Source organism: Pimephales promelas, chromosome 7, assembly GCF_988280905.1.
Source record: "Pimephales promelas chromosome 7, fPimPro1.hap1.1, whole genome shotgun sequence".
Classification (NCBI taxonomy): Eukaryota; Metazoa; Chordata; class Actinopteri; order Cypriniformes; family Leuciscidae; genus Pimephales; species Pimephales promelas.
The window spans coordinates 12,654,763-12,676,873 of record NC_142775.1 but is presented as its reverse complement, the minus strand read 5'-3'; the positions used below and the strand labels follow the sequence as shown (position 1 = coordinate 12,676,873).

Below are 22,111 nucleotides of genomic sequence, written 5' to 3'. Positions count from 1 at the left end.
GTTGTTAGCCTAGCAACATGTTAACGCCAAATTTTGCTTAAACTGAAACACAAACTGAATAAAGACTTTTGCCAAAATTGTCAACGTATGAAAAAATCCATGAAATGTTGAGAATAAATACTAAAAAGTCATACTATAACTAAATGCATGAATCAAGTTTAATGTTAGAGAATCATGTTGTTGTTAAATTAGCAACATGCTAACATCAAACTCTCCTGAAATCAGGTGAAATATAAAATGAATAAGGAAGGTAAATATCACGTGTGATATGAATATAAAATGCTTACTAAGAAATTAGCCTTAGTGTTAAAATGTTTAAAATTTCCACCACAGAATAATACGCACATCATTTGTGGTGGAAATGTTCATAACTTTTAAAGGAAACAAAAGGCAGACAATTCTCTTTGATACACGCCTTTAAAATTGATGTAGAAGCGCTCATATTTTGAACAAAGAACCATTATTGAGAAACCAAGAGAGGCCTACCTTGTCTAGAGGGATCTGGGTTTGGTTGATAAGGTCCTTTATGTCTGAGCTGAGTACAGCAATGCTGCTTGGGCGCATGACATCACTCAGTTTGACATTCACATCTACATAAAACAAGAGAAACATGTGATTGCACTTTTGCACTATTGCAACACATGAGAGTTCTTGTGCGAGTGTGTAGGCACAGCTTTCTAAAACACTTGAAAGTTGAACGTCAATTGATGACTCTTTTCAAAAAGGTTTCCTTAACACTCCTGACAATAGTCAAACCAAGCCCGAAACTCATATCTTTGGTTGAAATCAACCTATGAATGGCTCTCATATGCATATCTTTAATGGTCACCAGCCAGAGGAGTGCCCTTGAAAGCCACCAGAGGGCACTCCACAACAGACTGTTGCTTGTAATTCCCTCACAAACTACATCTAGCACAGTTCTCTGTCTGGACTCATTAGCACTCATTGTTTTCACCTGTGTCTCATTTTCTTGTTTTCTCACTCTATATAAGCCTGGTTCTTTCTTTCATTCCCTGCAAAGTCTTGTTTAGTGTCACATTGCAATTCCTAGCATTCTCCCTGGTTTCATGTCTCTTGGTTTTTTTATTTTTTTGCCTGTTCCGTGGATTACTGTTTTGCTCGTGTTCCCTGCCTTGTTGTGATTGTTTGGATTGTTTGTTTGTGTATGACCCTTGCCAGGATTTGGATTACAATTGTGGATAACCCTTTAAATAAATACTGCATTTGGATCCTCAAACTTCGTGTCTCGGAGCAGTTTGTGACAACATTTGTGTATATTAAACAGGGATCAAAATAATAATTCTCAAACTAAGGCCCCATTTACACTGCATGGTTCAAGTGACCCAAATCCAGGCCTCACTCATATGTGGTAATAAATTGGATATGAATCGGAAACGTGCATTTGCGTGTGCCATGTAAGCAGACAAATCGGGTATTGCCCAATAAATGCGAGTCGTACGTCATTAAAAAAGTGATGTCAAATCAGGTGGATACTACCAACTGAGATCACATGACTTATAGGCACGATGGATACACACAGTGGAGAAATGCGAAGGGGTTTCATCTCTTTTGAGTGTTTGGGGTGAAGAGACAGTGTGGGCAAAAAGACATTTCACGAGATATGGGGATATGTGCTCTCATCTTTTTTCTCCGCCGTACGAGATCAATGTTCTGCTGACTTTTTTTGCTGATTTCTCAAAATACTGTGGAAAGCAAAACACTGGTTAATTTTATTCACATCTACATCCATTGCATTTTGTGCTGTTTTACTTTCTTTTCCAGGTCAGAACGTCCACATTTGGTAGTTTCAGCAGTGTATAGTGTAAATGCAAAGATCGGATACGGGTCACTTTTAAAAGATGATGTAAGCGGGTCGTCAAAAAAATCTGACATATTTAGAAAATCAGATTTGGGCATCAAGACCTACAGTGTAAATGCAGCCTAAATGGGGCCTTCATCCCATAGTGATCAACATCTCCCCCAAGATACTAAGGCAGTGTTCAATGGTTTTAAACCAACAATTGTCCGCTTAAAAACCTTTTCTGTTTATCCTTATCCATTGAAAAAACTCTTCCAACCTTGTACAAACTTTACACGTGAAGAGTCACTTTACTGGCATTTAATGTCAATAATACGAAATTGGTTTTTGTGCATTCAAGTTTAAATACTGTATTGTTAGATTTTGCTGTATTTGGCCCAGCGGTCGTTCGGGTAGCTCGTCAATGTATTCGATTTCTAATATATAATGTATTAGTATATTAGTAATATATTAATATATAATATAATATATCGATTTCGATTATCTAATATATAAAATAAGTATGTTTGACCAGAGTTCGTGTGGGGAGAAGATAAGGTGTGTTTCTTCAGCATCTTCAAAAATCTTAACCCAAAGTTCTGTCTGAAGCAGAACTTTATAACAGAGATTCGATGGCCAATATTTGTGTGGCTGGCCTATAGCTATCCGTTCTTATGGGCCATTTGGTTCACGTCTTTACAGACATATAGTTTCATCTTGAGGAACAGTAACAGTAACAAAGAAACTGCATATAACTAGTGAACTGAAATACAGCATCTTTCAGTATGCATTTGAATATTAATTTGTATATTACATATACAGTATATATATATATATATATATATATATATATATTTATGTATACATATATACAGGGGTTAAAGTGGGCTGGAACGGTCCTCAACGAATCTCGCTGGTCCCAATATGAGCCGACCAACCGACCAACTTCCCTTCCTCCCCGCTGAAAGCGAGCGTTTACAAATGCGTGAAATGCACTCACGGTGGTTGAGCGCGGTAAAGTTAGTTTTAGGTTCGATATATTTCGCCTGACATTTGTTTTCCCAAGCCACTGTTCTATAAGGTCTTACAAAGAGATCAATAGCTGGATTAGTTACAACATTATGTAACCACTGAAAATCGACATTAAAGGGATACTCCACTTTTTTTACTCAACCCTCAGAGTTAAACAGTTGAGTTTTACTGTTTTCGAATCCATTCAGCCGACTATCAATGGGACCAGAGACTGTCTGGTTTCTGATATTCTTCTAAATATCAGAAAATTGTCTGAATGGATTCGAAAATGGTAAAACCCAACTGTTTAACTCTGGGGGGAAAAGTCGCCTTGAGTAAATTAACTTGTTTAAGATAATATAAATATCAGTTAAGCCTATGTTTACTTTCTTCACTGACACAGACGAAAATGAAAAGACTATCAGTCAAAGTTCAGCTTTAGGAGGGAAAGAAATAGGGCAGGATAAGGAGTTGTTTTTTTTTTGGCCTTTATAAGTATTAAATTGCACATGTGTAGGTCAGAGAAATCCAAATTTTCTCGGGGGAGCGTGCCCCCGAACCGCCCTAAATACCTCACATTTTAATGCACATGTCTGTGGGTGGGGCTGGGGATGATAATGTGGGCTGGCACAGTGCCAGGGCTCAGTTTTTGTCCAATTGTTAAGCAATTTTAACATAGTATCGTCATCATATCAGTATAGATGAGCCAAAATAAAGCCATTAAAATATCAAGTAAATAAGTGATAGGCCTACTTGGTGCCACAGCGACACTCCTGACCCAAAAATTATTATTCCACGATACTCTGTTGTTCCACGGTGAGTCATTTTTCCCTGTTGTACCTATACAAAATTTGAGGGTTCCCCCACCCGCCAAATCCCACTTTAACCACTGCATACAGGCTATATATATATATATACAGTGTTGTGCAAGTTACTTCCAAACTGTAATACATTAGGTATTACTTGTTACTGTTATTTAAAAGTAATTCATTACCTTACAATATTACTGTCCCAGAATTGTAATGCGTTACATTACTCATGTATTACTTTTTAGTTACTTTCACCAAAATAACTAAGTAGAACCTAACTTTTGGGCTGTAATGATATGCAATATGAAACCGAAATCGCGATTCGCCACACGACTCAGATCCACGAACCTACAGAATCGCGACACACCTCTTCCAACTACAGCGTTATTCTCCTTACCGTCCAGATCCAATGCTGCCTTATCTTTAAATTAGGCTATTAGTATTATTTGAAGTTAACATTATAAAATACGTAGACCTACACCACAAAACTAGTTGAGGATAAATTATTTAAAATTGGGGAAGTCCAGCATTATGGACATGACATTTGCAGTCAAAACTTGAAATAAAAATTCTCAGAAAATACATGTATTGAAACATATATAGGCTACTTCCTTAAAGGACTCCAGACATTAGACAAATATCAGTCTATGTTTTATTTTTAATATTAGGGAAAAGACACACATTCATGCGTGACAAAAAATAGGAGGCAAAATATATTTTTTGTAATTCTGTTAATTACACTGCGCAAATCGGATGAGGAAGGGTTGGCTCTCCAGTCTCCATAGAACTTAAAATATTCATTTTATTTTAGTTTTCGTGTTCGCATTTATGAGGAAAAAACAATGTTACAGACACGACCGCTCTTTCACACTATGTGTCTGTTGCCTTTAAGAAGTAAAAGCAGACAATACACTGTAATACAACTGTAATACAAGCCTCACTGAACATGTAACGAGTAAAATATTACTGAAAATTGATTAGTAATGCCTTACACTACTGCGTTACAGCAAAAAGTAATATGTTACTGTAATGTATTACTTTTGTAATGCGTTACTCCCAACACTGTATATATATATATATCAACTTAAATGAAAAGGAATAATCAAGTACTCACAAAGTATGATAGCACTTAGACTACCACAAATACCATGCAGTTCACAAAACAAGTTCAGCAAGTCAACTTCAGCATACCTCTCCCTTTCCATTCACCCATGTAGTTGAGAATGCCAATGCCTTTATTGATGACTGGGTTTGTGGCCTCAGTGGAGATGTTGGCCTGTGGGAAAGTCCTCTGGAGGTATGTCAAGGCTCTAATTGAAAATAAATAAAGTGAGGCTGAGATTCTTTGAAACTAGACAAAACAACAAACATTACATGTGTAAAACAGAACGTGCAGTGTTGTGGATATCAAATTGACTTTCAAAATCCAAGCAGAGCACCTACATATACTGTATCAACATAGAATTTCCAGAACCCTAGTGTCTGAACTAACATATCTTATCACTTGCAAATTGACATATACGTAAATACATACTGAAAAAACAATACTGTTTCTTATTGTGAATTTCATTTATTCCTGTGATGGCATAGCAATTACTTCAGTGTCACATTCTGATTGATTAACAACCCCAAATCTGTGAGTGAACTTATGACCACAATTTTATTTGAAGACTATTTTCCTCATAACTCACTTCTTAAGATTCTCCAATTCCTCTGCCCCAGATTTTAGTTTCTCTTTATCTGTGGGCTTCAGGAAAAGATCTGGCAGGCCAAGCATGAAGTCCCACACTGACGTCTCCTGTTGAAGTCTATCAAGGACCACCACAGTCCCTCCGATCATTTCCAACACTTCTGCCGGGTTATTGAGCAGCATTTCTGTCAGTACCTGGTGACCCACACAAGCCATCAGATACACATAAGCCATCTTGTCTAAGGATTCATTTAAATGACACTTTAATTTGATATTCGTGGGCTTAATGAGACAAGACTGAAAGATTGTGAACAGTGTGGGAGGTCAAACCCACCTGGTTCAGGGTTAGTAAGGATGCTTCTAGAACCGTGTCGTCAGAGCTGCAGAAGTTTATTAAGCCTTGCGTGAAGAGATCGTGGGCCCCGGCTGATGTGTTGATGGCAGTCATGGAGAAACTGCAGAAGGACTTTTTCAGAATGTTCACTGACTCCCAAACAGGTTCCATTGTCTACAACAAAGAATAAAAAAAAAACATTTTAATTGAATAATTAGCCATTTCCTTGTTTGTTGTTGCATGAGTCAAGGCGAGAAATGCATCTAACCATATTGCATGAAAAATATACAGAAACATTTCAACTATAATGATTACTTTTTAATGGACCATCACAATTTTACAAACATTTCTATTACAATTACAGTAGATGTATTTTTGTATAGACGGTATTACCATAAATGAATTAACCTTTTACATATTATCTCTTAATAAAATAAAATAAAGTGGTATATGTACACAAGATACATGTATACGTCAAGATTGCCAGGTAACATTTTACTTGAAGGCGTGTACATAAGACTAAGACTAACATGACCTTGAATATAAAGGAAGTTTTATGCATGTTTGTGACAACTGTCATTAAGTCTCATTCACTCAGTTTTGACATTTTGAATGCAAATATGACATTGTTTGAGATGACTTTGTTATGACACCAATACATCATAACCTGTAAGTGTCTTTGTCATGACAACTTGACATTACTAAGACAACACAACCTGTCATAAACATCAGACAGCAGATTAATTATCAAACTTAAGAAACCACCTAGCTTTATTGGGTAACATTGGTTGACATTGACTGTCATTATAAGCCTGTCATTATAAGCCATTATAACCTTTTAATGACAAATTCAATTAGTACCACTGTAGTTGAGGTCACGAAAAATATTCATGACACAGACAGAGCCAACGACCAACCATGACAGTTTAACTTAATTTAATGTCAGGTTGTCATGACGAAGACATTTTAAACAATGTCATTATTGAGCGAAAATGTCATTATTGAGTGAAAGAAACGTGTCATAAACATCCATAAACCCTACTTCATGTTCACACCCCTTCAAGAAAAGTGTTACTGATTGCAAAAACCACAAACCTGATCTGTGTTGTTAAAAGCTTGCATGACGGAAGTCACATTGGGAATGTTTTGAAGGCTGGAATCTTTGCAAAAAAATGTAAACAACAGTTAAAAAACATAGAAACAAAGTAATTTTATTTATTTTTGTGCCGTTATATTAAAATGACTAAAGATAATTTACATACTGAGCATCCTGTCCCATATCTCCAGGAGCTCTGGATGATTTGATGTCTCCCTTTTCAGGATTGAGTGAACCAGACCTCCCTTCTCTAGATTGGCCAGTGGAGGTAAACCATGGAACAGTGATGGTAGACTAAAATAAAACAGGACCATGGATATATTTATAAGAATTCTAGTTATTTAAAAAAAAAAATAATAATAATCTATTTTGTTACTTAAAGTGTAGCAAATTGTTATATTCTACAATAGTTATATAATATACTCAACAAAGTCATTGTTTTGTAATGCTGACGTCTATAAGCCAACACATAAAAGAAACAGGATAGACAGATATTTTCAAAAGCCCATGTCACAGTGAAAGATAGAAAAGCACTACGTGGAGGATTACGAAAACAAGTCATGTGAATTTAAACCCTCCCTGAGGAATTAGCTGGTTGTGAGTTTGTTGAGAGTACAAAAAGAAATGATATATGGGAGGACGCAAAAAGAGGAATGCCACCATGGGAGTTTCTACCCTACCTCACTCTTTTTTATACAGGCTATCTATGGAGTGTTTAAATTCACTCATGAAATGTTCTGTGGTTTATGTTACAGTTTTTTTTATTCGCTTTGGTACTATTTTCACAAGTAAGGTGTACATTTTCAAAACTCTTAGTGCTAATATCACAACAGATCATCAAAAGTGCACTTTTTTCAAACATTTCATCATGTTTTCAACTGTGTTAGTACAATTTACACAATCACAAAGTATCCTTTTCACAACACAAAATAAGTGTTTCATCTACATTATTGTTTCATTCACAGTAACTGCCTTTCATAAAGCTCTTACTATCAAACTTTTGATTTGCATCTCTTTTTGTTCAGTTTAATACTTTTGTCTATTATTTAATCCAACTGATCTTAATGTTTAATCAATTAATCATTTGATAAACCTATAGATTTTCAATTCAGCAATATACAGTATATGGATTTTGAGAACTACAGAAATAAAATGTGTGTTATGAATATTTACAAGTAAATTACATGTAACCACACATGATGAATACTCGTTATAGCTAATTGATTTCACATAGTGGTAACCACAATTGGCCTCTATATACAGTAATGTGTGCACTAAATGTTATGTTTTGTTCTTATTTACGTAGTTACATTTCATTATAGAAAGTATACCTATATTACAATTATATCTGAAAAATAAAAACTATAATTTGCCTAAATGATTGTAGAGGATGTCTTCATTGATCCTTCACTTGATTAGGCCTATATGATGGATATTTGGAAATTATAGATTATGTACGTAAATGTTGGGTACTGTAAGTGCATTGCCTAATGTTACAGTAAAACTGTGTAATCTGTCTTTTATAGTACTGTAGCATATTCATTTCAGCACTTCTAAGGCCGATTTGAAACATGTATCGCATTGTTTGCTGTTGGATGAACTGATTGTTAAAAGTACTAAACTGAAAGAAGATCATATTGTTGTGTTTCAGTGATTAAACCAAATGTTCTCATTACATATTACAATAATCTTGTGTTTGAAATAATGATTATGTGGACTGAAAACATGTGCAACTGACTGAAAGCATTACATCAGGTTTTGAAAGAATGACTAGCTGCGTTACAAGTGTGATCAGTTTGGATTTTTGTACTAAGAGTTTTGAAAATGTACACCTTACTTGTGAAAATAGTACCAAAGCGAATAAAAAAAACTGTAAAGCAAAGTAAATCTAAACTAACAAACCTTATTGTTAAATAGAATTTTACTTTACTTTATTGAGGCAGTGCCACTTCATTTTTTTTTTTTTCATTCTTTAACCTTTTTCATTCTTTAAACATTCTTTAAAGTAATTCAGTACACTGACGTACATTACTATAATATTAAAGTTTTTGATCTGGAGGCAAAGGAGCAAATGTTCACCAAAACACATGACTCACCAAACAAACATTTGCAACAATGACGAAAGTTTTGACTGTTGACTCAACATGGACATTATACACACAGCACAATGGGTTTGGTAAATGTTCCTCTATTAAACAGCCAAAACTTTTGTGAATCATCTGACCAAACAAGGGTATTCTTAGCTTTATAAGTATAATATACTGTACTTTAATGAAAACTGAGGAAAAGGGTCGCGCGATATCGCGTGAGGTGCAGTATTCTGCCATGAGATTCATCATTATCTCATCAGTGATGCATTCCAACAGGTGAACTGAGCCATCTTTATCCATATTGTGCTGGGTCACAAATATCATCATTAAAGGGATAGTTCACTTTGAAATGAATGTTTTAGCTTACCTCAAGGACATCCACTGATAAGCTATGGGCACCACCTCAAAGAGCATGCGCAGAGAAGTCCAATTTAAACATGATTTAATGACCACGTCCAAGTAATCTGAGGGTGCGGGCGCTTCGGTTTGCGAAAGCGCCGGAAGTGATCTCTCGCGTGTGTACGTCACTCTTCGAGATTTCAGAAGTGTTACCCTTCACTGTGATGATCTATTTAGATATACAGGAAATTGCAAACGAAGACGATTTCGATATATATCAACAGACAACGTTGATTTTTTTTTCGCAGTCATGCGAGAGATCATTTCCAGCGCTTGCGCAGACTGAAGCCCCCGTGCCCTCAGATCACTTGGACGTGGCTGTGGTTACAAGAGGTAAAAACGATATAAATACTGTTCGTTTTCTCACACAAACCGCTCGTTTCGTGTCTTAGGCCATCAATGTGTTCTTACATTTACGAGTCATTAAATCATGTTTAATTTGGACTTTTCTGTGCATGCTCTTTGAGGTGGTGACCATAGACCTCCATTATATGACTGACAGACAAGAACGGTTTGACCAAAAAATGTCAAAATTGAAAATAATGCGGAAACAAAGACACCTACATCTTGAGGTAAACTAAAACATGCCAAAATGTATTTCAAAGTAAACTATCCCTTTAATGTACACATCTGATCATCATAACACAACCAATATGGAATTCAAAACAAAAACAGACTTGAGACTTTCTAAGAAAATGAAACAAGTTTTTGGGGGAGAAAATGTTTCTGGAAATGTGTTAGATTCCAGACTGGTCTCATTGTTAATGCGTAGGTATTTTACGTTATTTGCAATGATAGAAAACGTACTTTTTAGTACGTTTGGATAGATGCTGAAACGTATAATATGGGCGTATCTGCAATATTTAAATGTAACATTATTACGTTTTTACAGCTACAAAACGTAAAGTATTTACGTGTATGCTATATCATAAAGATATCTTAGATTCAGACCTGTGAGATTCAACATCCCTGCGGCGACGATGACCCGTGTACCAGTTGGATTTGGACTGTCCTTCTGTTAGGTAAGATTTGCTGGTGCACACAGTGTCGGTGCTACACATGAGGGTCTGCAGGAAAGGGAAGAATCCGGTGCTCGGAAGGTTTTTCGGAGCCACATAGCCTGAAAGAAACAGCGCAGAGTTATATTTTATTGCCCAGAGGTTGTTTTTTTTTTTCATTGTTAAGGATAGCCCATGATGTCTTGTTGAACACAGTTTTACTTCTTGTGTTGACATATTTCCCACTGAAACAGGACATATCAAATTCATAATTTGCCACCTGCTATTGCTAGACGATGGCAGGTGGTATAAGTGGGGACATTCTCATTCTAGAGACATTTAAAAGGATAGAAATTTGTACAGGTCCCTGAGGGCATTTTTAGTCTGCTTTCCAGGAAGAGAAAGACTGTATGCAATTTTTTTTATGTCAACATTTATAGGTCCTAAATATGACCTCAAATCGAATCGGATTTGGACTAAAAGCAGCGCATGTTTCTCTTAAAACTTCTCTTAAAGAAATAAAAATGCGATTAGACAGTGATATTTGTAAGAATATGGACAGTAAAATAAATGAAGGCAAATAGTATCCACCTTTGCCCCATGATGTCTGGCAAAATTACTTTCCTTAAAATGTAAACAATCAGCGACTTTGATGGTTTGATGCAATAATAACCACTGGCAAAAACTATACGATGAGGTGACATTATTTCCCTCGCTCTTCAAAGATCATCAAAATTAAACTTAAAAGTATTTAGAAATTATCATCAGCAGATCATGAACTAGCCCAAAAGCTCAAATGAGTCTTTCTACAACAATGTTAAATACAGATTACGTAAATATACTGTGTTAATATATATATATATATATATATATACTATACTATACTATATGAAATGAAACATTGAATGAAACATTTTGTATTGTTAACTAGTAATATTTGCCTGTGGGTGATCTTTGGGTTTCAATCCTAAGAAAACTTTAGGAATATAGAAATAAAACCATCTGACAATTTCTTCTTTTTTCACTTCTTTCTACCTTTTTCTCTCCTTCCACTCTCTGCATATACCTCCATCATAAACAGATGAATTGACATCAAATATTCAAAGCTTTCATATTTTACATAATGTAAAAGACCTTTTAACTTTTACAATAGCCCACATAATTTTGTCTTGAAGTAAAGCTCATATTGAAGTCTTAGATATATCTGACTGCCGACTATTTGTCCTCTGAATCTCTAAGAGAAGGTACTTTTCCTCAGGAGAAAAAGATCTGAGAATCAGAGCAGCAACGTCTACCTTCATTCTCTATTTAAACGCATTGCTGTCTGAGGAAAAACATTTGAGATCTCAATCATGTTTTTTTTAAACCTGTGTTGTTTTTTCTTTTTTCTAGGGGAGGGAGAATGTTTGTTTTTAAAGTCTGGTTTTACGGTCTAGGACTTTCAATGGCAATATACCATGTTTGATTTCGTGAGTTCTTAGAAACACAATGCCATGATTCAAAACATACATTAGATTGAACACTTAAAAGGATTGGTACTTTAGGATTGATGACGTTATGCAATGTTTGTCCGGCAAATAGTGTTTGAATGAACCAAAACCATAGAGAAAATAGAGATTGATATGAAATAAACCTGACAAAAGCTACTTGGGGTGTGCCAAGCATACAAATGATTTTAACGCTGCAACTTCCTGAAACATACAGAGAAGGTATTATCAAAGGAAAAGTTTGTCATTTACACACCCTCAAGTTGTTCCAAACCAGTACAAAAGTCTTTTTTTTCTGCTACACACACACACACACACACACACACACACACACACACACACACACACACACACACAGATATTTTGAAGAACGTCGGAAACCAGACAGTTGATGAAACAGTTGATGGTCCCCATTGACTTCCATAGTAAAGAAAATACAATGGAAGTCAATGGGGACCCGGGACCATCAACTGTTTCATCAACTTGAGGGTGAGTAAATAATAACAGAATTATCCCTTTAACATGAGGAAATACTAACAAGGACTGTTGCATTTACACTGTGGTTCTGTTTGAGTAGAGGTCAGAAATTACAGATTTTAAAAAAAAAAACTATATTTTAGTGTGATTATGTTTTTATGTATGTATTTAATGTATTTATGTAATAGTTTTGATCAATTTATAATATGTTATTCGCTTATTGAGCATGAAATTAAAAAAAAAAAAAAAAAAAAGTTACTAGATAAGATCCCAGTACAACTGTGACTCATTTATTTTTTTCAGGACCATTTAACCTTTATGAATCAGATTTATATCCATGATTTTTTTTACTGTTATTCACATATTAATGTCTCAAAACCTTTACCAAGTTTCATACCATTCCGAAAAAGTAAAAAATTCAATCCAAATTAGTTCAATTAGTCATCAATAAATTTAAATTTATTAACAAATGCGATTTGATCATATCCAAATGTTGTTTATTCAGCCATTACAGATTTTTACAGATATAGATGACAATGCATCATATTTCATCAATTTACTCTTTATATGGAAAAGGGTGGCCAGGATATTAACCTAAATATTCTCCTCGTATTAGTTTTTCTTTTAACAATAAAAACAGCCCCTACAAATAATAGGCTACTATTTTATTTACTTATTATCTATACATCTCTCCTATATCAAGGAAAACACACCAACTAGAATTAGTTGGGGTCAGAATAGATTACCTCTGAGGTTAAGCACTTGTTTTCTCACATTATTAAATGAGTTTCTTATGGATACAGATATACAATTAGACAAACGCTGAATCTGCCAGTGCAGAACATTGCAAGGCATAAGGGAGCTGCTTATGGGAAAGACCAAGCCTAACAACCCAATCCTCAAAAGAGAGATGTGAGATAACAGAAAACTCCCAAAGCACAGTCAGCTTAAAGGGGCGGATTGCATACAAATCTGAGAAAATGTATTTTATCCCATATCATATTTAAATGAACCTGGAGGCAGATGGATAATGTAAAACATTGGAGATTAGCTGTTGGGCATCCATTATGTAAGAATAAGACACTATTCTAGAACATTCCCAAGCAATGGGGTGGATAGTGTCGAATGTGCTCAAGAGATCAGTGGCAACAGCCTGCTTAACATCTGCACCATATTGCACATATTGAAAACTTGTTCAGTAGCATATATCTCCATCAAACCATGAATCAAACCATCAGCAATGTTACTGTTCCTTGCAGATGAGCAGACCCGCTTTTGAGTATGCAAGTTACAGTACACTAAGTGCAATGACAGTCCCCATAGGTTCAGTGTTGTGCTCAAGGACATAGTAGTAAAGCAGGATTGTGAGCTCAGTAACTCCACAGCTTCTGACTCAGGATTGAAACCGCAACCCTTTAGAAGCCCAGAACCTAAACCATCTTTTAACCGACCCAGAATGCCTTCAGTCACTGTCATGTCACTGTGATCACAACAGTATTTAGTTGACTTTCTTTTACAGTCTACAGGATGATGTGTAATAGAGGTACAGTACTTACAGGTCTCTTTCAGTTTTGGAGGGAATTGTGAACGGGTGATCGCCAGAATGATAAAGATCACAAGTGGCCAGATGATGAGAGCCAGTGACCAGCCCTGAAAACATCAATAAACAAATGTCCCATCAGATTTTACTGTTGGTTACATTCATGAATTATGCATTCATCCATGAAACATCAGGAACTAACAAGTTCAATGTTTTTCATTCATGACTTCATGGATGATCAACACCTTAATTAAAACATTAACTAAGAGGAGCACATCGCACTACGCATGATCATTATATTTGCTTTGTTAAAAGATTTGCCACCACATTGTTCATCAGTGTTTCAAAGGATCTAGTCACCACTTTAGTTGAGGGGCCACACACATGATGAAGTCATTGATAGATAATGCTTAGTTAATGATGACTACTGTATAGAGAGCCTAAGTCCCGCCCCTCCGCTTCCAGCTCATGGGACCTTATTTCGCAAAAAAAATATGTGTTGTAGTCAATGGCGAGAGACAACTTATCCTTTTATTCCGTCTGAACTGTGTCCTGAATCACACTTATGATGTTTGTCAATTTAAAAGATAATTCTGAAAGTCATAAACGTCGCAGTTTGTCATAAAACAGAAGAGTAAAATTTAGTTTTATGTGAAAATCGCTCAATGAACTACATCTCCCGGGAAGCAAAACAACGAGCAAGATCCGCTGCTCGTGTGTGTGCAGTCTGGTACAAAACACTCAGGTATGACGGCGTAACGTTACGATTATAACGTAAGACTATAGAAACAATGACAGATAGTCTCAGTAAAGTAAGCTTCATTCATTGAGAGAAACTGTGCGCCTTTGGGGTTTGTAGTCTTTGTAATTACGTATTTTCACAGTCTTACACCTCAACGGTTTTACATCAAACTGCGACTTTCTTTACTTTAAAATGTATCTTTTAAATTGACAAATATCATATGTGTAATTCAGGGCACAATTCAAATGAGATCAAAATATTTGTTGTCTCTTGCCATTGACTACCATATAATATTTTTTTCCGAAATAAGGTCCCATGATGGTCGATCAGAAGGGGAGGCTCTCTATTGGACAGACCCCAAAATAGACCAATCACAGCTCATAGCACACAAATTTTGTTGACATTCCAATACAGAAGTCATCATTGACTAAGCATATCTATTAATGACTTCATCATGTGTGTGGCCCCTCAACTAAAGTAGTGACTAGGTCCTTTGAAACACTAATGAACAATGAGCTATTAATGGTGGCATAACTTTTAACAAAGCAAACATAATGATCATGCGTAATTAATCATAATTCATGATGATGTACTCATCTTAGTTAATTAATTAAGGTGTTGTTCATCCATGAAGTCATGAATGAAAAACGTTGAACCCGTGTTAGTTCCCCATGATTCATGAGATATTAATGCATGAATGAATGCATAATTCATGCATGAATTTATACATGAACTCATGATAATTAGTGTAAAGTGTTTCCCTAAGGTCTTCTGAATCATTTAAAAAAAAAAACTATGTTTTACGGATACAAACAGTATTAAAGCAATAAAGCACAGGTAATACAAGAACTACTGTCCTACTGTACAACGCAGTAAGTAATTTCTCTGATAAGAGTACAGTATCACTTTGCTGTGTTAACTTAATTCTATAATAGCAATAACACAACCAAATCAGCTAACAAAAAGAAAAAAAGGTGTAGAACTTAGGCTACTCTTACATTTTAACATTCATTGTTCAAATATTATGTTGCCCAAAGTTAAAGTTTAATTCTGGGTATACACCCAGAAAATTCCACAGAATCATTGCTCAATGCAGACATTATCATTTTAATCTGGGCATCCAGTTTTTTTGTTTTTTAAACCATAAAATGAAAATGTCTAATTGTACAATTGCATTTACTCACTGGCTGCCGGATGACACTGAGGCAGTTTTTCCAGAGAAGAAGTCTTAACTGTTGTAAGAAGGCCATTAGAGGAGATGTGCTGATATAGAAACAAAAGAAAAATGCAGGTTATGTTATTCAGTAATTCCAGCAATGGTACAGATGCTAGATCAATTGCACTTTAATATCAAGAAGCAATCAAACAGTTCATTATTAATGATGATGGTGAACATGATGGAGGTTCAACCCTATAACTGATTCAGTGAGTTCATCATAAATCCACTGCCAAATGAGAATGTTCTGGAAGAGCATCTGACTTGGTAAACTTTGGACAAATTTGGAGACCACATTACATCAAAAACCAGGGATGGAAATGGGTGCAGGAAGTGAATTTAAAGGGTGGATTGAGTTCCAGGTTTTTTTTCCCCAATATTTTATCTACATCCTCAAAACGCTATGCTGGGTTGTTTTAACTCAATTTTGGGTCAAATATGGACAAACTTAAACATTGAGTTAAAAATGTAATTTAAAAATGTAACCCAATGGCTAAATTTGTCCATATTTGACCCACAATTGTGTTAAAACAACCCATCATTTTATTAAGAGTGTGGTTGGATTTGCTTTTAAAATATAAAACATTTTATTTTCACCACTGACAACAAACCCAGTTTAAGTAACTTAAAGCAATTTATGATATATTCCTTGCCTGTCGTGTTTTTACAACGCCATTTTATATAGCCTAGATGCTGTTTAAATTCATAATAATAAAATTAATAAAATAATAAATACACAAATGTACATAAACATAAACATAATTTAAAAGGCTGATTTTTTTATTATTATCTATTCCCCCCTGGCCCCTTTATGTTGTGTCTTTGTGCGCTTTTGGCTAAAACTGTTGAAAATCACTGAGTTGTTCCTAACTAATCCCCACTGAATTCAGTTTACCTCATATTTAATACCGCCAAATATTTAGGCTAATTAACATTATGACTGAATCTCTGGAACTCACTTTATTATCGCGATGCGCCTTTACAAAATTAATAGCCTACAGTACCACTTCATCAGATGTCAGAACTCTAAACTTATTAGAGAATACTAAAATAATATCAATGGTTGAAGTTATTTACCTTTAGTCTGGGTTGAATTTGGTTTATCGTTATTGGGTCCGGTGCGTTTGATATACTGAAGACATTTTGCTAGGTTATTCCTAGCAAAGAGCTCTTTCCATGTGATAATCAACCACCTGAAGAAAAATTAATAATAACAACGAAAATCAAGTATATGCTGCTGTTAATTACGCGTCGTAGAAGAACCGTTTTAAGTCTCGCCAGGTGTTCGCGCCGGTGTCAGTGATATCCAATATAGACTTCTCACTGAAATGCTTATGACTGTGATTGTATACACTAGCATGTGAGAGGCGGGTGTTTCACACACAGCTTGTATGACCGGTTTGACCGAAGATTCCGTGCCTGCCTCCCTCTCTCTCTCTCTCTCTCTCTCTCTCTCTCTCTCTCTCTCTCTCTCTCTCTCTCTCTCTCTCTCTCTCTCTCTCTCTCTCTCTCTGGTTAACAAAGGGAAGCCAAAAATAATGCAAGCAAATAAGTTATGTAAAACAAACTGACTACTATTATTAAAAACTGTAAGAGAGAGTAAATCATTGGAGAATAATAGAAAAAACATAATAAAATCATTTAATATTTAAAATAGGCCTATTAAATGAAATAGGAAAGGTTGGAAGGACAGGATGCACAACCTATATTATGACAAAGAATAATATAGTCATAGGTGATAAGGAACAAATTGTTAATGAATTCAATGATTATATATTTATTTTGGTCAATGTTGGTCCCAGTCTGCCTGGGGAATTGATAAGAAAAGTAGAATGGAAAGAGAAACAGGTACTGTAGTGTAAAGAAGCAATCAATGTTTATAAGATGAACAGATGGAAAATGAATAATGGATATTGTCAGATCATTTATATAAAGAAGTTAACTGACTGGAATGACACGGATATGTCTGTGGTAAAACATTATTGAGTGTGTTGAGAAACCCCTGGTACATATATGCATTTGTCTCTTCAAAAAGGCATATTTCCCAAAATAATGAAAATCGCTAAAGATATACGCATATATAAAACTGGAGATAGACATAACTTTACAAATTATAGGCCCGTTTCTTTTCTTTCACAATTTTCAAAAATATTAGATTTTTTTTTTTTTATAAAAGATTAAATGATTTTGTTATAAAATGATATACTAAGCAAGCAACAATGTGGGTTTAGAAGTTATGCACAACCTCACATGCCTAATAGAATTTGTGAAGAAAATACAGTATTTAAAGCAATAGAAAATAAACAATACACAGTTGGGGTATTTTTAGATCTAAAAGCATTTGACACTGTCGACCATGACATCTTACTAGAAACTGAAAAAATATGGAGTAAGAGGGGTAGCTCACTCTTGGATAAGTAATTATTTAGAGAAAAGGCATCAATATGTCAAAATAGATACAGTAATTGCAAGTCACAATTGGTGCAGGTAACATGTGTGGTTCCCCAAGGCTCTGTGCTGGGCCCATTGCTTTTTCTGTTATACATTAATGATATATGTGAGGTTTCCAAAGTATTCAAATTTATATTATTTGCAGATGATACAAACTTATTTTGTTCTGGTGACAATCTGAAACAACTTCTGGATACAATGGAAAAAGAAATGGTACAGCTAAAAAATTGGTTTGATTAAAATAAAATAACATTAAATACAAGGAAAACAACATTTATTGTATTTGGTAGTCGTTTATTGAATAGGTAAATTAATGATTAATGAAGTTGAAATAGAAAGGGTGTCAGCTATTACATTTCTTGGAGTGATTATAGACAATAATTTAAATTGGAAGCCCCATATCTCATATACTGGAGAACAAGATCTCAAAGTCAATCGTGATATTGTATAAGGTTTAAAGATCATTATACTTTGCATTGTTCCTTTGTGCTTCCATACATTACTTATTGTGTGGAAGTATTTTAATACTTATAATACATATAAAACAAACACCGACCCATTTATGCTTCAAAAGAGAGCCATACGAATAGTAAAAAAAAAAAACACCTATGGAGCCAGCAAACTCCCTTTTTATCGAATTAAAGGCTCTAAAGTTTAAAGAAGTACAACTTAAAACATTACAAATCATGTACAAAGCAAAAAAAAAAATCATTAGTGGGTTGAGTAGGCTGTCAAAAAATGCATTCAAGATACACAAACACATACTGACAACATCCACTGAAAAAATAACTCTTAAAACACATTTCTACATCAATTTAATGCAAAATAAATAAATAAATAGGCGTTTTGTCACATTTTTTTTTTTTTTCAATATTTTCATCTTTACTTCATTGGCAATCAAGTAAGTTATGACCGGTTATGACATCATATGACATTCTTTTCACAAAACACTATACTCATTCCACAGAAAAAAATATTAAAATCCAACCAAAATCAATGGATATGTGATGATTTCCAGCCCATCTAACTGACGCTTTTCCTTTAGCGTCAGTTAGATGACGCCGTAGGATCACGTCATGTAACTGACACTAAAGGGCGCCTAATGCGTCAAATATTGAAGCATGGTCAAAAGGTGACCCCTTGGGGTGAGACAGCGCATTCTCACCCCAAGGCGTCACCTTTGACCATGCTTCAATATTTGACGCATTAGGCGCTCTTTAGTGTCACTTACATGACGTGATCCTACGGCGTCATCTAACTGACGCTAAAGGAAAGCGTCTGTTAGAGGACGCGGTTAGGTTTAGGTGTGGGGTGGGGGTAGGGTACACGCGATCCTAGGGCGTCATCTTACTGACGCTAAAGGCCGCCTAAAGCGTCAGATATTGAAGCATGATCAAATGCTCAGTTAAGTGACGCCTTGGGGGTGAGAATGGGCTGGGTGAGAATGCGTTGCGATTTCACAACTAGTTGGCCATCAACAAGCTCAGAACTTCAATAGAATTTTAGACTCAAAAAAATTCTTATAAACAAGCTGGATATTTAGCATCATGGCACACTTGACACACACATGACACACACGCACACACACACACACACACATATGATCTTAGTAATAGTAAAGATCTTAGATATTAGTTTGGATCAACCAACCAACGGACTTCGAAGCTGCTCATCATTGTCTGTGGTAAGTGACAGTGACTTTAGTGAAAACCAGTAGGTCTCCCCCAGCATTTTGGGAAAAGAATGGTAATATGGATATTGTAATGGTAATTAACTGAAAGGACCATGTCACATACAAAAAAATAAAGTTTTCCAAATCGCCGGAGCAATACAACTAAAGGCTCTAATTCCCATGGTAGTCAAACCCACAGATGGTACAACAAAACTCTCAGAAACGAAAGACCTGATGGATTGGGTAAAGTAAAGTAAATAGTACATTTTTTTAATTGAATCCGATATCTGGCTTAAATATCTCATGGAAAAGAGGTTTTCCCCCTTTGCACAAGATATTACGCACACATCTCGTTATTACGACATAATTGCATAGGGAAAAAATAATGTGTGTGTGGCAGCAATGTGCCACCGTAGAATCAGTTTGCGATTCAGGAACAGTTTCTCTCCACAACAGTAATGGGATGTGAAGGCGCAGAGAACAAAACCAGTGGATCAAGGGAAAAATATACCTACAATGAATTGAAACAAGATATGATTATTGTTTCCATCGTTTGCCAGTGATAAGGAAACTCTTTATTTAAAGGTTCAACGCCAGTGCAGCACTAAGTACTGCAGGTCAAGACATTTTCCAAGCGAAAGAGATGTCAACACACTAACTAAATGAACTATAGCACATAAAGAACTATTGCATTACCATGACTTTGAAGTAGGTCTACTCTTCCATAAAATAGCCTAAAGCCTATAGGCTTCCATATTTATATATAGGCCTATATCAAATAATAATATAAATATGAAATCCATCAGTGTTGGTTGGGTTACAAGAAGTTCTAAGTAACAGAAAAAGTAGCAGTGCTTGGTTGAATGTTCACTATTAGCTAATCAGTAACTACTATTTTTTCACCTCACTTAATGTCAATAATGCATATTATAATGTAATGGTAACCCGTAATGAATCAAGTGTTACTACATCCTTATAAAGGAACTACATTTGGATCAGTATTTTGAAGTGAAAAGCTTGATAACTAGGTTTTTGTAAGATTTTGAATAGGAATGAATTGCTACATCAAGTGTTGCTACATCTTTCTAAAGGAACTACTAATTATTTGGATCACTATTCTAGTGTGAAGATCATGGTAACCCACTATAATGACTCAAGCGTTACCAAATCCAACAGGAAGTACTGTTCAAAATCTTACAAAAATCTCTCAAAAGCTTACAACGACTTGAGTCATTTCTACATCATGCTTTTCACTTTAGAATACTGATCCAAATTAGTAGTAGTAGTTCCTTTAGGAGGATATAGTAACACTTGAGTCATTCTAAATTACACATTATCCATGTTAATTATTGACCTGTAGTAGTTAGTTCCTTAGTTCTCTGTATGAAAAAAAAATGTTATCTTTTAGCTAGTGAACTACCACATTTAACTGCATGCTATTACTTACTAATTTGTTTGTATCAGAGTTTCCTGTTAACAGTAGTAACTAGAATGTTAATAGTGACTATTACTCATTTGTTCCTGTTATCCATTTTACTTCAAGACCGGTTAAGACCACATAACACAGTCTCATCCCAAGAAGTCACAACTGACGTCTTGGGACGTCTTTTGACCATACGTCAACATCCGCCTTTTTAGGGTACCCTTAAACGTCGGTAACATGACGATCCCGCGGGCCGTCATACAACTGACACTTTACCTTTAACGTCGGGTAGGTGACGGGGTAAGTTTAGGTCTGGGATAGGGTTAGGATCCACCAAAGCATGCAGGGATATCACAAAATTTCCAGCACATCGTCATCATTTCTTAACATGAATGTATTTGAATGAAAAACTTCCTGCTTCAAATGCAAACAATAACTATAATTATAATTTGACTTCTTTTGTTTCTGTTGTAACAGTAATCAACAAGGGATTGAGTCAGAAATGTCCAAATTACCAAAATTAATAAAATTCCCACAAAATTCAAGATAATGCTTGAAAAAAAGTAATTGTATGAGATCTTGATTTTTATGTATAGCATATGATATAATTAAGCAAGATCACAAGAGCTGTTTTTATCAAATATGAGCATGACAGCAGTTTGGTCTTGGCTACAACACGCACCAAGCCTGAGAGAGAAATATAACTAACTAAAAATGTGACTAAGAATTGGACACACAAATGTGTCTTTTCACTGTGCTGTTCACACGCCTGTTGTTGAGGAAATTAATATTCATGTCAAGCAGGGAAGGTTTCATAAGAAGAGTGAAATCTAAAATTCAAATTCATATTTTTGCTATATCTGAGTAAACAGGATTTT

General features: G+C 35.3%; 1 protein-coding gene across 1 annotated transcript in view; it reads right to left on the bottom strand.

Annotated features, from left to right (window-relative positions):
- Positions 1-17,070, bottom strand: part of abca12 (ATP binding cassette subfamily A member 12) — a 95,926-nt gene extending 78,856 nt beyond the window's left edge. The window contains exons 1-10 of the mRNA XM_089133079.1: positions 16,765-17,070; positions 15,656-15,734; positions 13,746-13,839; positions 10,179-10,347; positions 6,905-7,032; positions 6,738-6,802; positions 5,643-5,816; positions 5,310-5,503; positions 4,810-4,928; positions 487-590 (exon numbers count right to left, since the gene is read on the bottom strand). Coding sequence (XP_088989205.1) covers positions 487-590; positions 4,810-4,928; positions 5,310-5,503; positions 5,643-5,816; positions 6,738-6,802; positions 6,905-7,032; positions 10,179-10,347; positions 13,746-13,839; positions 15,656-15,721 — 1,113 coding nt within the window. The 5' untranslated portion in view covers positions 15,722-15,734; positions 16,765-17,070. The remainder of the gene's footprint in view (positions 1-486; positions 591-4,809; positions 4,929-5,309; positions 5,504-5,642; positions 5,817-6,737; positions 6,803-6,904; positions 7,033-10,178; positions 10,348-13,745; positions 13,840-15,655; positions 15,735-16,764) is intronic.
- Between the last annotated feature and the right edge of the window lie 5,041 nt (positions 17,071-22,111).